A 15,157-nucleotide genomic window follows, 5' to 3' on the forward strand; every position below is an offset into this window, starting at 1 on the left:
AACAATGGTTTTATCCATGAACAACATCCTACAATGACTTGATTACATTCAGTCAGGTGGGTATCCTCAATGTTAACAATGGTTTTGTCCATGATCAGCATCCGACAATGACTGGATTACATTCATTCATTCAAGGTACCCTAACTGTTAACAATGGTTTTATCCATGAACAACATCCTACAATGACTGGATTACATTCAGTCACTCAAGGTACCCTAACTGTTAACAATGGTTTTATCCATGAACAACATCCTACAATGACTGGATTACATTCAGTCATTCAAGGTACCTTCACTGTTAACAATGGTTTTGTCCATGATCAGCATCCTACAATGACTGGATTACATTCAGTCATTCAAGGTACCCTAACTGTTAACAATGGTTTTATCCATGGACAACATCCTACAATGACTGGATTACATTCAGTCATTCAAGGTACCCTAACTGTTAACAATGGTTTTATCCATGAACAACATCCTACAATGACTGGATTACATTTAGTCATTCAAGGTACCTTCACTGTTAACAATGGTTTTGTACATGATCAGCATCCTACAATGACTGGATTACATTCAGTCATTCAAGGTACCTTCACTGTTAACAATGGTTTTGTACCTGAACATCTTACAATGACTGGATTACATTCAGTCATTCAAGGTACCTTCACTGTTAACAATGGTTTTGTACATGAACAACATCTTACAATGACTGGATTACATTCAGTCAGGTGGGTACTCACATTGTTAACAATGACTGAAATTCAAATACTAAGCCATCATTGCTAAATAATAACAATTCAATTTAAACAAAGAGATTTATTGACTTAAAAACTACAATTTTTTTATATATTATTGATTACATAAATATAAAACTAGTGAACATTACAAAATTGCCTAAAATATATAAGTAAATGCAGACTGAAAGACACGGATAACAAACCTTAGTCCAAGGTGGGTTTCATTATTGTTCAACTCGTCCCAAGTCTCTTTGTCTACGCCACTAAATATTCCATTGTTGTTCAGAATAATCACTATTACCGGGAGTTTATACCTGTGAAACAGAAACATTGTTGGTTTATACAGAATTCAACAAAGGAATTGGTACACACAAAAGGAATTGTTATCTTCTACATACAACTAACACCTGTACTACCATAATGTATTATATAACTAAATATATATACATACTAGAGATGGCTGATATGGGTATTAAAAACTGCTGCGATCATTGAACTCTGGAGCCAAAGGATGAGAAACTGTGGATCGGGAGAGTATCAGACCCTGCTGCGATCACTGAACTCTGGGTTCAATGATCGCAGCAGGGTCTGATACTCTTCCGATCCACAGTTTCTCATCCTTTGGCTCCAGAGTTCAATGATCGCAGCAGGGTCTGATACCCTTCCGATCCACAGTTTCTCATCCTTTGGCTCCAGAGTTCAATGATTGCAGCAGGGTCTGATACCCTTCCGATCCACAGTTTCTCATCCTTTGGCTCCAGAGTTCAATGATAGCAGCAGGGTCTGATACTGTTCCGATCCACAGTTTCTCATCCTTTGGCCCAGAGTTCAGTGATCGCAGCAGGGTCTGATACTGTTCCGATCCACAGTTTCTCATCCTTTGGCACTGGAGCCAAAGGATGAGAAACTGTGGATCGGAAGGGTATCAGACCCAGCTGGGATCATTGAACTCTGGAGCCAAAGGATGAGAAACTGTGGATCAGAAGAGTGGAACTGTGGTGCAGAGAGGAATAGCAAAGGGATTGAGGAGGGGCATGCATAACTGAGAGCAACAAAAAACCTAAGACCACACAGAGATTAGAATACTGTCCAGCCAAGAGCAGTAGTCTGTTACCAGGATCAGAATATCCGGCACATGTAAGTTAAGAGATGTACTCGATGGGAATGAGCACAAATAGCAGGCCCAGGGATTCAGAAGCAGAGTCTTGCAACAGATACCCCCCTGATCGTTAACATATGAAAAAAAACTGTGGAATTGCTGGAAGAAAGGGAGAGGAACATGTTCAAACAACTGTAAGAAGTTCGAGTACGACGATGTGGAGTGAATGCCCCTCAGAAGCTCACACGCATAAAGTCACGCAGTCTGTTAGAGATGCACCCCAACAGAGAAGCAGGGTTTTGTAACTGACACCCAGAAGTAGTAAGGATTTGATATATCAGTTTATTATAAAAGTGGTTTAAATCTGCTGTATTTTAACATAAAAAATGCCAAGAGACATATCAGACATGTTAATGGCTATAAACAAAAATATATATTATGGCAGACTATATTAAGCAACCTAATTAATTACGAAAAATTTCATCATAGTTACTCACCTGATGACTGTTTCCATTTCAAATGCTGAAAAACCAAAAGCACTGTCCCCTTGTATACACACTACACGTTTAGTTGGTGCTGTATCCTGACACCACAGAGCTGCTGAAATAGCAAATCCACACCCAATACCCATTGTACCAAATGTACCAGCATCCAATCTGCGGGAACACAGTAAAAAGCGTAGTCTAACCATGAAACATATAAGCTAAATATATAATGCAAGAAATAAATATATATCTATTGTTTTGTTTAGCCTTTTCACAATGGTAAACCTCTATTCGTATAGGTAGTGAAGGATTGTGTAAAATTGATGATACTATGTTTTCTTCTACATTACTCAGCTGAGAAGCTGACAATGTATTTGTTTCTTTTACCACCTAAATTATTAAATGCAGGGAGAAAGAATTGTAAAGCCCAGTCTACGTTTTGATTCTCCACTTGTCACTGAACTAGACAAACTTCACAGATTTCTACCCCTCATCACACCCGGATAAGGGCAACTTGAAAAACAAGGATGGGCCTGTGTAAAGGTGATCCGTAGTTATGCGAATTGTCTTTTACTCAGTCTAACTTAGTGACAAGTGGCTAACGGAATAACAGTTGGGCTATCACATTTTCGTCTCACCGAAAGTTGCAATTTTGGAATTGAGAAGAAGAAACTTAAATAGCTTGTCTCCTGCATAATTTATAATAAATTAGTAGCATTAACCCTACATATTCTTAAAATCCTTTAGAAAGATAGGTGAACACAAGTCAACTCAAGTACTACCCACACTTCACAAAACCAAGTTCTGTTTTACATCCTGTCCTTGTTCAGGGTGACTCACAAAGGGAAGAATTCCCCAAAACTGGTTTAACTCATTGACAAGTGAAAACTTGAATGTTAGGCTTAGCTTTGTGTTCATTTGTTGCTGAAATTTGTAATTTTGTGGAGGAGAAAAACATTGCAGTAAATATCATGATGATTAACGTCACTTACTTCTTTCTTCTAACTTTAGTGTGACACATTGTTCTTGATGTGTATAAAATATATGGCCTGAAAACAACACTGAACTGTTAAGTAAAGCTCATTCTGAGATGTTTTTAACTTCGAGATGGCAAACCATAACATAAACTCAGTACTCGACCAGTGAAAAGATGAATGAACTGTTTCCACTGTGTACCTAGAAAGGCAGATCTAAACAGTTACATAAACATCTCTTTAATTATGCAAGTTTTGTAGTGACAATTACAAAAACAGGGAACAAGTATAGAGCTTAGATTGAGCTACAGCTCAACATCAAATTGAAATTGAACCTTAACATCATACTGAACTAAATCTCAACATCATATAGAAACTCAACCTTAACATCACATTGAACTAAAGCTCAAAATCAGATTAACTAAGACTCAATATCAGATTAACTAAAATTCAATATTAGATTGAACTAAATCTCAACATCAGATTAACTAAAACTCAACATCAGATTGAACTAAATCTCAACATCAGATTAACTAAAATTCAACATCAGATTAACTAAAATTCAACATCAGATTAACTAAAATTCAACATCAGATTAACTACAACTCAATAGCAGATTGAACTAAATCTCAACATCAGATTAACTAAAATTCAACATCAGATTAACTACAACTCAATAGCAGATTGAACTAAGTCTCAACATCAGATTGAACTAAGGTTCAACATCAGACTGAACTGGAGCTTTAACATCAAGTTGAACTAAAACTAAACATCAGATAGAACTCTTCCTCAATATAACCACTAAATCAAACTAAACATTTAAAAAAAAAACATCTCAAAACCAGCCCTTATCATTCAAATATTTATGAAGCTTTCCCTTAAACTAAATGCATCCACCACAACTTAAGTCCACCCATTCCAGAGGCCAACCACCCTGTTAGAAAAATAAAGCTGTCCAAAGATGATTTCTTTCTTACCAAATTTTATATTTGGTTCCTCTAGTCTTACCATTCTCACCGTTAAATATAAAAAATATTACGCATCAACACTATCAACTCCCTTAACAATCTTAAAAACTTCAATCAGACTTTTAACATCAGACTGAATGAACCCCAGATTCCCTCTTAACTTTTAACATCAGACTGAACAAACCCAACCTTGATATCAGAGTGAACTAAAGCTCAACACAGATTTATTATCTTGTACACCTCCAGAAAACTAGCACACATTTTATGATGACCTATCTTCAGCTTTCTAAACATTCTAGTTTTAATCATTAAAATTCTCTATGATAAAGCTCTAATAAAAACAAACTGTCTTCAGCTTTCTAAACATATAGTTTTAATCATTAAAATTCTCTATGATAAAGCTCTAATAAAAACAAACTGATACATTTATATTCTTAATCAATTTTTAACGTTAATAGTTTCATTTTGAGTATACTTACTGATTAAGTAATATTTTATTACAAGTTACTTGAAGGCAAGTACTTGTAAATGATCACACCAGTGATTAAAATATCATACCTGTTCTACAAAATAACTTTCCTGTAAAAGCTGTAACTTGTAATAAAACAATTTTTAACATTATTTACAAAAGCACAATACCATAAAAAGACAGTAAATTAATATTCCAAACTTCTGAACTAGATATTCAATTTACATATTTTTTTTACAGTATCAGATAATAGTTAGTATTGCTAAGTTCTTATAAATATTTTTTTTTTTACAGAAACAAGTAATCTACATATAAAATTTTATTTAACATAAGAATAAATTATTTTGAATTATTAAATCTATTTTCAAACATATATGAGGCATTGTCCTTCAAGGATGATGTTTGGACATATGAGAGGCATTAACCTTCAAGAATGATGTTTGGACATATGTGAGGCATTGTTCTTCAACAAGGGTGTTTGGACATATGAGAGGCATTGACCTTCAAGAATGATGTTTGGACGTCCAAACACCCTTGTTGAAGGACAATGCCTCACATATATATGTGAGGCATTGTCCTTCAACAAGGGTGTTTGGACATATGTGAAGCATTGTTGTGCAAGATGAATGTAATACATCCTGCCATAAATTAGAGAATTAAAATATTTATGTCCCATTTGATTGTGTGACAAAGAAAATTCTACCTGTGTCGGGGAAGGTAATTTGCTAGCATAGTTCTTCCAATGTCCATAGTATTTGATCCTTCATTTATGATCACAGCATCTTTTGGAATAAGTTCATTTATCTGGAGAAAATATAAAAAAATAACAATGTGATGTTTGAAATCCCTTCCCATACAAGCACATACACTTTGAATGAGTATAAAATAATAGTCAAGTATATTCATATGCCAAAAAGAAGGCAGCAAACCTTGTCTTTTCTCCTGAAATTTGAAAGATGTATCACTAGTTTTAAAATTTTTACAACTTGTTTCATGAAAGTAAATATATTTGTTCAATACACCATTAACTTTGTTATTTCACCACTCTTCTTGAAAAAAAGAGTACGTTTATTAGGCTTACAAAAAAAACAACTACATACAAAGCCTGTTTCTGAGACTTGATAGAATTTCAAAGATGTTGGACGAACTGGAGGTAACGACACAGACTAACGATTCAAAGATCATGGATGGATGGCCTTTAAAATTCTAAAGTCAAATGTCAACCAGACTTAACGGTTAAAATTAACTGTTTTTATAATGAACAGATGTAGTTTAAAGTTACTTAAAGTATGCAGAAAACTTAAATAATTTGTTTCTCTCAACTGACCACCTAGTGATAAACTGTTCATAATAATGAATGTTCAACATTCTATTAGACACATACATACATACATAATGTAAGTACAGATTTGAAACTTGTACTTGTAATTCTGAACTCAACGATTGTTTCCTACTAAGCTGAAAACGTGTACATAATTCATTTCTTGAAATATAAGTTAAGGCACTACAAAAGAGGGAACATTAGCAATGATACGAGAAAATATCTGAAATCATTGGTTAAGTTCAATCTAATTATTTATATGACAGTCCTAACCTAATTATGTTTAACTTCAGGATATCCTGGCACATGAATAACTCAACAAGTGTGGTTCCTAGAAAACTCATGTAATGTTAGGTTTAACTTAGTGAAATAAGAGAGCAATAAATATAGTTACACAAATCAACACGTTATCAAAGAAGAAAATAACTGACTGAATACAAACACCATATTCATGTGTTCTAAGTTATGATGAAATAACCTCAAAATAAAGACATATCTTTGGTTTTTATTAAAAATCTATTTAAAGTAGTTTCTTTATTTCAAATGGTGAGATTTGGAAATACACCTTTCACAAGTTAATAACCAGAAGCAGAGAACAAATATTCAAACTGTAAGAGAATGGTCAAGGATTTCAACTTTTTATTCACCAGTTTTTCTTCTATGGCAAGTACATTTGACCTTAGTTAAACGATTTCCTTATATGAGTGTTACTGCGTTAAGATTTTTCTTTCAAATCAATCTTTTGATGAATATAAACATGTATTTTTAAATGATAAAGACAAGAATATACACAATATAATTAATATATTTTCACAGTCGGTCTGTCGGTTTAAGCACAAACGTAAATAATGAACTTTCTTCACTGTAACTTACATGAGGATCTAATGTCAAACTGTAGGGTTATAAACCCTAGTTGAAGCTTATTTGCTAGTCTAAGTCTTATGCTAAACAAAATAAGTATAAAACAAGTGACTTATTAAATTGTTTTTGACTTTGTCCATACAAGTTGAGAACTTATTAATAATGCAACACAGGATTTTTAATAAATGGTATTTCAATTATAAAGGAACTTTATAGAGTTATTTCATCCATGATGTAAAAATAATTAAACCTATTCTACAGGAAATATAAACCACAATGTGTTCATTAAATAATTAAAATTATGGAAACATTTGAATGTCCAAAATTTTATACTTTCATTCATGTTTTAAATATAAAAAATCAAATTTGTTTCGAATTATATCAACATTTATAAAGACTTATTTTTATAGTAAATTAATAAAATGTCTCACTACAGTTAATTAAGTAGTTCACATGATAAAAATACAGAGGGCAGTCACAATATTAGTTTAATTTTTACACCTGTGGTAAAATGTACAAAAAACTTGAAATAAAAGATTTTAGCATTATATTTTGTAAAATTTTATGCATGCTAATAAAAAAAATTTACATATTATTTTATAATAATCTCAAAAAACTCCAAAATAATTCATTTTTACCTTATGAAGAACAATATAGTAGTTCAGAGGGAGAGAGTTGTCCGATATCATTTTCTGAAAACAACAAAACTACATTATAAAAAACTGAGGATTTTTTAACCTTTACAAAAACAAAATCAGTATTACATGTGGTTATTGTCAATAATTATTTAGGTTGTGCAAAAAAATACTTTTGCATTAGGAATATAAATCAACGTAATTTTAGGCCATAACTTATGTTATTGAATCATTAAATAGAAATCTTAATCATGAACAGGAAGATCACGGAAATGATCGATAGCACATCTAATATTTCCAGGTTTAATTGGTGAATGCTACTAATACTCACCTGTTGAGCACGAGACAAACATATTTGGTACTGTTCCCAAGCTCACGTGCAGTTAGTAAAAAAAACAAGTCACATTTTACTCAAATGAGCAGCTTTCTAGAACGTCTATAATAATGTATCCAGTCAAAATTCCAGCATGAAACCGACTTATGAACAGCACCATTTTGCTTTGCTGAATAAAAACTTGGGGGTATGTCCCCCATACCTCCACCCTCATCTAGAAGGTGACTGTCATCAGTGCTCACAGCACTTTACTGCATGCTGAAATTTAGTTGCCTTCTGCAAAAATCTCGCTTAAACAGATTCCTAAAAGTTGACAGCCATACATTTCCGATAATCGACAATCTGTAATAATATCAATCTGACAGCCGTACATTTCCGATAATCGACAATCTGTAATAATATCAATTTGACAGCCGTACATTTCCGATAATCGACAATCTGTAATAATATCAATTTGACAGCCGTACATTTCCGATAATCGACAATCTGTAATAATATCAATCTGACAGCCGTACATTTCCGATAATCGACAATCTGTAATAATATCAATTTGACAGTCGTACATTTCCGATAATCGACAATCTGTAATAATATCAATTTGACAGCCGTACATTTCCGATAATCGACAATCTGTAATAATATCAATTTGACAGCCGTACATTTCCGATAATCGACAATCTGTAATAATATCAATTTGACAGCCGTACATTTCCGATAATCGACAATCTGTAATAATATCATTTTATACTTCACTGTAATACACTTGTTTCAGTAGATACGATTATGGAATAATATTAAAGAGAACAAACACAGTAGAAATAACAATTTTTCACAGTTAAGCATACACTAATATCATCTTTGATATAATTAAAGATCGCTGTTGATAGTAGATGCATATCCTGAAATGTTTTTTGAATATTAAATATGTTACAAATAGTTTTTTTCGGGCGGTTAGTTAATTTTCTCATCAAATTTTTACAAAAATATTTTCTCACATAACAAATCCATCTTATTAGAAACGTGCTCACTCTAAATTGTTTCAAAATCAACGTAATTCCTTATTAGTAAAATCACTAAAAATGTGTAAGAGTTTATTAACTAACCTGAACTACTTTAGCATTCTCTTCTATTTTTGTCTTTAACCTTTCCCACCAGGGAGCAGTAGCAGGAAAGCTCCAGTTGCAGTTATCAAGCTCTTGAAGTAGCTAATAGAAGAAAAACTTTTACAAAATATCAAGTATACTTAACCCTAACAATTAAATATCAAATATACTTATTCCTAACAATTAAATATCAAGTATACTTATCCCTAACAATTAAATATCAAGTATACTTATCCCTAACAATTAAATATCAAATATACTTATTCCTAACAATTAAATATCAAGTATACTTATTCCTAACAATTAAATATCAAGTATACTTATCCCTAACAATTAAATATCAAGTATACTTATCCCCTAACAATTAAATATCAAGTATACTTATCCCTAACAATTAAATATCAAGTATACTTATCCCTAACAATTAAATATCAAGTATACTTATCCCTAACAATTAACAAGTTTATATGGAAACAAGGTTTGACACTTTCACAAGTTTATATGGAAACAAGGTTTGACACTTTCACAAGTTTATATGAAAAAACAAGGTTCGACACTTTCAAGTTTATATGGAAACAAGGTTCGACACTTTCACAAGTTTATATGAAAACAAGGTTCGACACTTTCACAAGTTTATATGGAAACATGGTTCAACACTTTCACAAGTTTATATGGAAACAAGGTTTGACACTTTCAGGTGTCATATGTTTGAACTGAAGAAGATAAGAGAAAATGTAAAAAATTAACGTATATTCAACTATTTCAAAACTATCATTCAACTTCTCAATACACATACATATTTGTAATCTCCTTTCCCACAGTCCAGATGAGTTTAAATCAAGTATTTGGTCTTTACTATTTGTTGCCTTCAAGAATTATATTGTGTTACTTAATTCTGCCTTTACATGTGAACATGTTACTGAGGTTTAGTGATAAGGCTTAAAAACATAAAATCAGCCTTAACAGATAAACATCACATAACATGTATAATAGACAAACAGACTAATTTTATGCTTTAGTGATATAAGCTGAACTAAAGTTAAAACTTTATCATAATGGCCCTACTTTTTGACACTGTTATAATACCAGTTTTTCCAAACACTAAACAGTTATTATAAACCATGTTTAAAAGCAGTGTTCAACAGTTTCAACGAGCCTTAAAATACCCAGTTTTGTTAGCATTTATAGATTCCTAGCCATAACTATTTTTGCAAGAATATCTGTTCATGAGACTCTTTGAGATAATAAGACTATTCAGAATAAAAGTGGTTTCTCAGCTTTCAAGTTACGCTCTCGTCAGTTATGTGATGAAAAAAACTGCAGTTCTAACAAAAATGTTGTTTCTTTTTTTAAGCACAAAGCTACACAATGGGTTATCTTTGCTTTAACAACAATGGGTATCAAACCACAATTTTTAGCATTATAAGCCCTCAAGAATACTGCTGAACCATCGGAAAGTTCTGTTAAAGTTGTTGTTGTTTTAGCACTCTGTTCACTACAGGGAATCGAACTCCAGACTAAAGAATCGTAAGTCTGTAAACTTACATGACTAGAAAGATATGCTAGAGCAAACTGTCCTATAACGTTTCCTTTACGTGATAAAAATAAACAGCAACAACTATTTATTTAAAACATACTAGATACCGTATCAAGTAAAAATTAAGGTATTTTGGAGTACCGACTCAAATTAGAAACATTAATTGATCAGATATTATACACCGTACTTACAAAGTGAAAATGTGCGAATCACAAGTCAGAAACATACTACACACGTACTTTGAGAAACCTGCCACCAAGAATCAGACTGTAAAGGCTTCATGTACCTGACTAGTGACAGCTTCCACATCTCCTGCTAAAGCAACTTCAGCTTGCACATTGTTATGCAGTTCTTCCATCATGAGGTCAACCTAAAATCACTAAACATCAGTACAAACTATGCACAAAATATCAAAATTTATTTCTATAACAAAGTGGACTTACACTAAATAATAGCTCAATGAAAACCCTATAACCCCAGCACCTCGAAAGAAGGACCTTACTTCTTTGAGAGTAAACTGGGAATGGTGGTGTAACTGGATAAGTGATACACAATGGGAGTTGAATGACGTCATGAAGGTAATCAGGGCTTCCACGAGGTGTTTTGGTATATTTTTTAATGTACTGTTGTCAGTATCTCATTTCTGTCGCAACACGGCTTGAAAGGAGAGCATTGCGTAAAAAGGTGTTAGAGATGTTTTCCTTTATAAATGGTTAAGAAAAACTATATTTAAGTATTGTTGAAGTAAAATAAAGGTGACTTATGAAGATTGACTGAAAAAGAAATGTTAAGCAGATCAATTTCTAAAGGCAGGCATGGAAAATTATCATAAATAAATAGTTAGTATTTGAAAGAAGAAGGGTAAACATTGAAAATTCACACTACAGGAAAAAAATATATACAAAAATTATTTTCCTAACAGAAAACAAACCCATGATTGGAGATCACCGATTCCAGGATATAGAGAACAAACCCATTATTGGAGATCACCGATACCAGGATCTAGAGAACAAACCCATGATTGAAGATCACTGATTCCAAGATCTAGAGAACAAACCAATGATCAGAGATCACTGATTCCGAGATCTAGAGAACAAACCCATTATTGGAGATCACCGATACCAGGATCTAGAGAACAAACCCATTATTAGAGATCACTGATTCCAGGATATAGAGAACAAACCAATGATCGGAGATCACTGATTCCGAGATCTTGAGAACAAACCAATTATTGGAGATCACCGATACCAGGATCTAGAGAACAAACCAATAATTGGAGATCACTAATTCCAAAATCTAGAGAACAAACCAATGATCGGAGATCACTGATTCCGGGATCTAGAGAACAAACCCATTATTGGAGATCACTGATTCCAGGATCTAGAGAACAAACCAATGATCGAAGATCACTGATTCCAGGATCTAGAGAACAAACCAATGATCGAAGATCACTGATTTCAAGATCTAGAGAACAAACCAATGATTGGAGATCACTGATTCCAAGATCTAGAGAACAAACCCATTATTGGAGATCACCGATACCAGGATCTAGAGAACAAACCAATAACTGGAGATCACTAATTCCAAAATCTAGAGAACAAACCAATGATCGGAGATCACTGATTCCGGGATCTAGAGAACAAACCCATTATTGGAGATCACTGATTCCAAGACCTAGAGAACAAACCAATGATCGGAGATCACTGATTCCAGGATCTTGAGAACAAACCAATAACTGGAGATCACTGATTCCAAGATCTAGAGAACAAACCAATGATCGGAGATCAGTGATTCCGGGATCTAGAGAACAAACCCATTATTGGAGATCACTGATTCCAAGATCTAGAGAACAAACCAATGATCGAAGATCACTGATTCTATCTAGAGAACAAACCAATAATTAGAGATCACAGATTCCAGGTTATTGAGAACAAACCAATAGTTGAAGATCACTGATATACAAAAACACTTCCTAGAAGCCCAGGTGACCTGTACGACATCACTCAACTCCCTTTATATATCACCCATTCAGTTACTCCACCATTCCCAGTTTACCACCTTTCAAAAGTGCCCTGGTTATAGGGTTTTTATCATTTTATACTAAGACTTCTTGAACCTATGTGTTTTCTGATATCATGGCTAAATAGCAGCTAATAGTATATAGTTCATGTATATAATTAGATTTATTTTTATGTTGAAACATTGTTGCGAGATACTTGTTTAAAACACTTCCTTTCATCCAAGTTTTTTTATTCTTAATCAGAAAGTTCCACGCCCAGTTTGATTGATTTTAATAAACATTTGTCTTCACAGCTTAGTTTGCCAACTGCAGTAATAACTACTTCTCAACTAAAAATCATAAAAGAATAACTTACACACTGACAAAGATTTAATGCTTGAAATGTTTTACACTGTTTTGTCTATAAGTTCTGCTATAACAGTTACATAGTCACAACATTATTAATTACAAACCTAATACTATATACATCTTTCAATTTGTCTGACAACAAAGATAACTTACCTGTATAATCTTCACAGATGGACTGAAACGTGGAGGTTTACCAAAATGAAGTATCCAATTTAGCCTTGCACCAAGTAAAAGTATAACATCTGCTTCCAGAAGAGCCCTGCACATTAAAACGGAAATGGTACTATGTGATACACTAAAACTCAACTGTTAAACACAAAATGGTACTACGTAATATACTAGAAATCAACTGTTAAATACAAGATGGTACTATGTAATACACTAAAAAATCAGCTGTTAAATACAAAATGGTACTACTGTAATACATTAAAAATCAGCTGTTAAATACAAAAATGGTACTACGTAATACATTAAAAAATCAGCTGTTAAATACAAGATGGTACTATGTAATACACTAAAAAAATCAGCTGTTAAATACAAGTTGGTACTATGTAATACACTAAAAAATCAGCTGTTAAATACAAAAATGGTACTACGTAATACATTAAAAATCAGCTGTTAAATACAAAATGGTACTATGTGATACACTAAAAAATCAGCTGTTAAATATAAGATGGTACTATGTGATACATTAAAAAATCAGCTGTTAAATATAAGATGGTACTATGTGATACATTAAAAAATCAAAACTTACTTCACTGACTTCAAAACTTACTTTTAACAAATAGAAGCCACACACAGTGGATGGGTATCAGGAATCAACAACATAAACCAATGACTTCAAACTTACTTTTAACAAACAGAAGCCACACATAGTGGATGGGTATCAGGAATCAACAACATAAACCAATGACTTCAAACTTACTTTTAACAAACAGAAGCCACACATTGGATGATTATCACGAATCAACAACATAAACCATTAGTTAAAAAAGTTACCTTGATCGAGCAGAAGCCACACACATTGGATGATTATCAGGAATAACTCCTTTACCCATGGGAGTTGGGAGAAAGGGTAGGTTACATCTTGTCACCAAGGTCCTTATTTTCTCTTCTGCTCTACTATATGCAGCTCCTTTAATAAATATTCTCTTTATCAATAGAAGCTGATGAAATGTACTATTTAAAAGTAGTATTTGTAACAATGAAAAATCCAAAGACTTTATATCTTCGATACAATGACTCCAATGTTGGCGTCATGGGAAGTCTTGATTATACATGCAATGACGCCACTGTTGGAGTTATCATGCTTAAGTTTATCTTTAAGAAGGAAAAATATTCTGTTATGCTTATCAGAGCATTATTGAATGTCTCGTAATGTTCTTCAATCTAAATGATGTCATTTTTATTGACCAATCAGAAACTTTCACAAAATAATTGATGCGTAACTGATTGAAGTAATAACAGGGTGGTGTCAGTTGCATGCAGGTGTTGACTGAATGGTAACTAGCTATAAATACATCTTATTTTGCTTACATTTACAAATTGTTTGAGTAAAATAATATAAAAAATGTCAAGTGATGAGGGTATGAGTGACAGTGGTAGTGAATATGTATCAGATGAAAGTGATATAGAGTTTGATAGCAGTGATTATTCAGATTGCAGTGACAATTTTCAATTTCAAGACTTGCCTCAACCGAATGAAATGGCTGGAGGATGGAAACGTGTTCCTAATGTGTTTGATGATGCTAGACTGGAGGATGGAAATGTGTTCCTCGTGTGTTTGATGATGCTAGGCTGGAGGATGGAAACGTGTTCCTCATGTGTTCGATGATGCTAGGCTGGAGGATGGAAACGTGTTCCTCATGTGTTTGATGATGCTAAGCTGGAGGATGGAAACGTGTTCCTAATGTGTTTGATGATGCTAGGCCTCAACTGGAGCCACCATTAGTGCATAATTTCAGTGGGATCAACCCCACAGCTGGTTTTTCAGATAACATGAGTGTTTCAGAAGGTGTATTATGAGTGAAGTTATAAACCATATTACTTTTTGTATAAATGATAAAGCAAAGGCTTTCTTTTATACTAATCCACAAGCTAATGGAATTGTAAATAGTATCCGGTGGCAAGATGTCACTAAAAATGATATATTTACGTTTCTTGCTCTTTATTTTTATGCTGAAATATGTAAATATAGCAATATGAACCAGTATTGGGCAAGAATGCCCTATGAACCAGGCATTCATTTTTTATGCTCCCATAATGAG

At 33.1% G+C, this 15,157-nt stretch overlaps 1 protein-coding gene across 1 annotated transcript in view; it reads right to left on the reverse strand.

Moving 5' to 3' along the window:
- LOC106471573 (2-hydroxyacyl-CoA lyase 1-like) overlaps positions 1-15,157 on the reverse strand; it is a gene marked incomplete at its 5' end in the record, with an annotated part of 35,352 nt that overhangs the window by 7,154 nt on the left and 13,041 nt on the right. The window contains 8 exons of the mRNA XM_013932176.2: positions 940-1,050; positions 2,333-2,491; positions 5,435-5,535; positions 7,552-7,605; positions 8,986-9,087; positions 10,809-10,892; positions 13,044-13,149; positions 13,890-14,025. Coding sequence (XP_013787630.2) covers positions 940-1,050; positions 2,333-2,491; positions 5,435-5,535; positions 7,552-7,605; positions 8,986-9,087; positions 10,809-10,892; positions 13,044-13,149; positions 13,890-14,025 — 853 coding nt within the window. The remainder of the gene's footprint in view (positions 1-939; positions 1,051-2,332; positions 2,492-5,434; positions 5,536-7,551; positions 7,606-8,985; positions 9,088-10,808; positions 10,893-13,043; positions 13,150-13,889; positions 14,026-15,157) is intronic.

Source organism: Limulus polyphemus, unplaced genomic scaffold (genome assembly GCF_000517525.1).
Source record: "Limulus polyphemus unplaced genomic scaffold, Limulus_polyphemus-2.1.2 Scaffold4707, whole genome shotgun sequence".
In the NCBI taxonomy this organism is placed as follows: domain Eukaryota; kingdom Metazoa; phylum Arthropoda; class Merostomata; order Xiphosura; family Limulidae; genus Limulus; species Limulus polyphemus.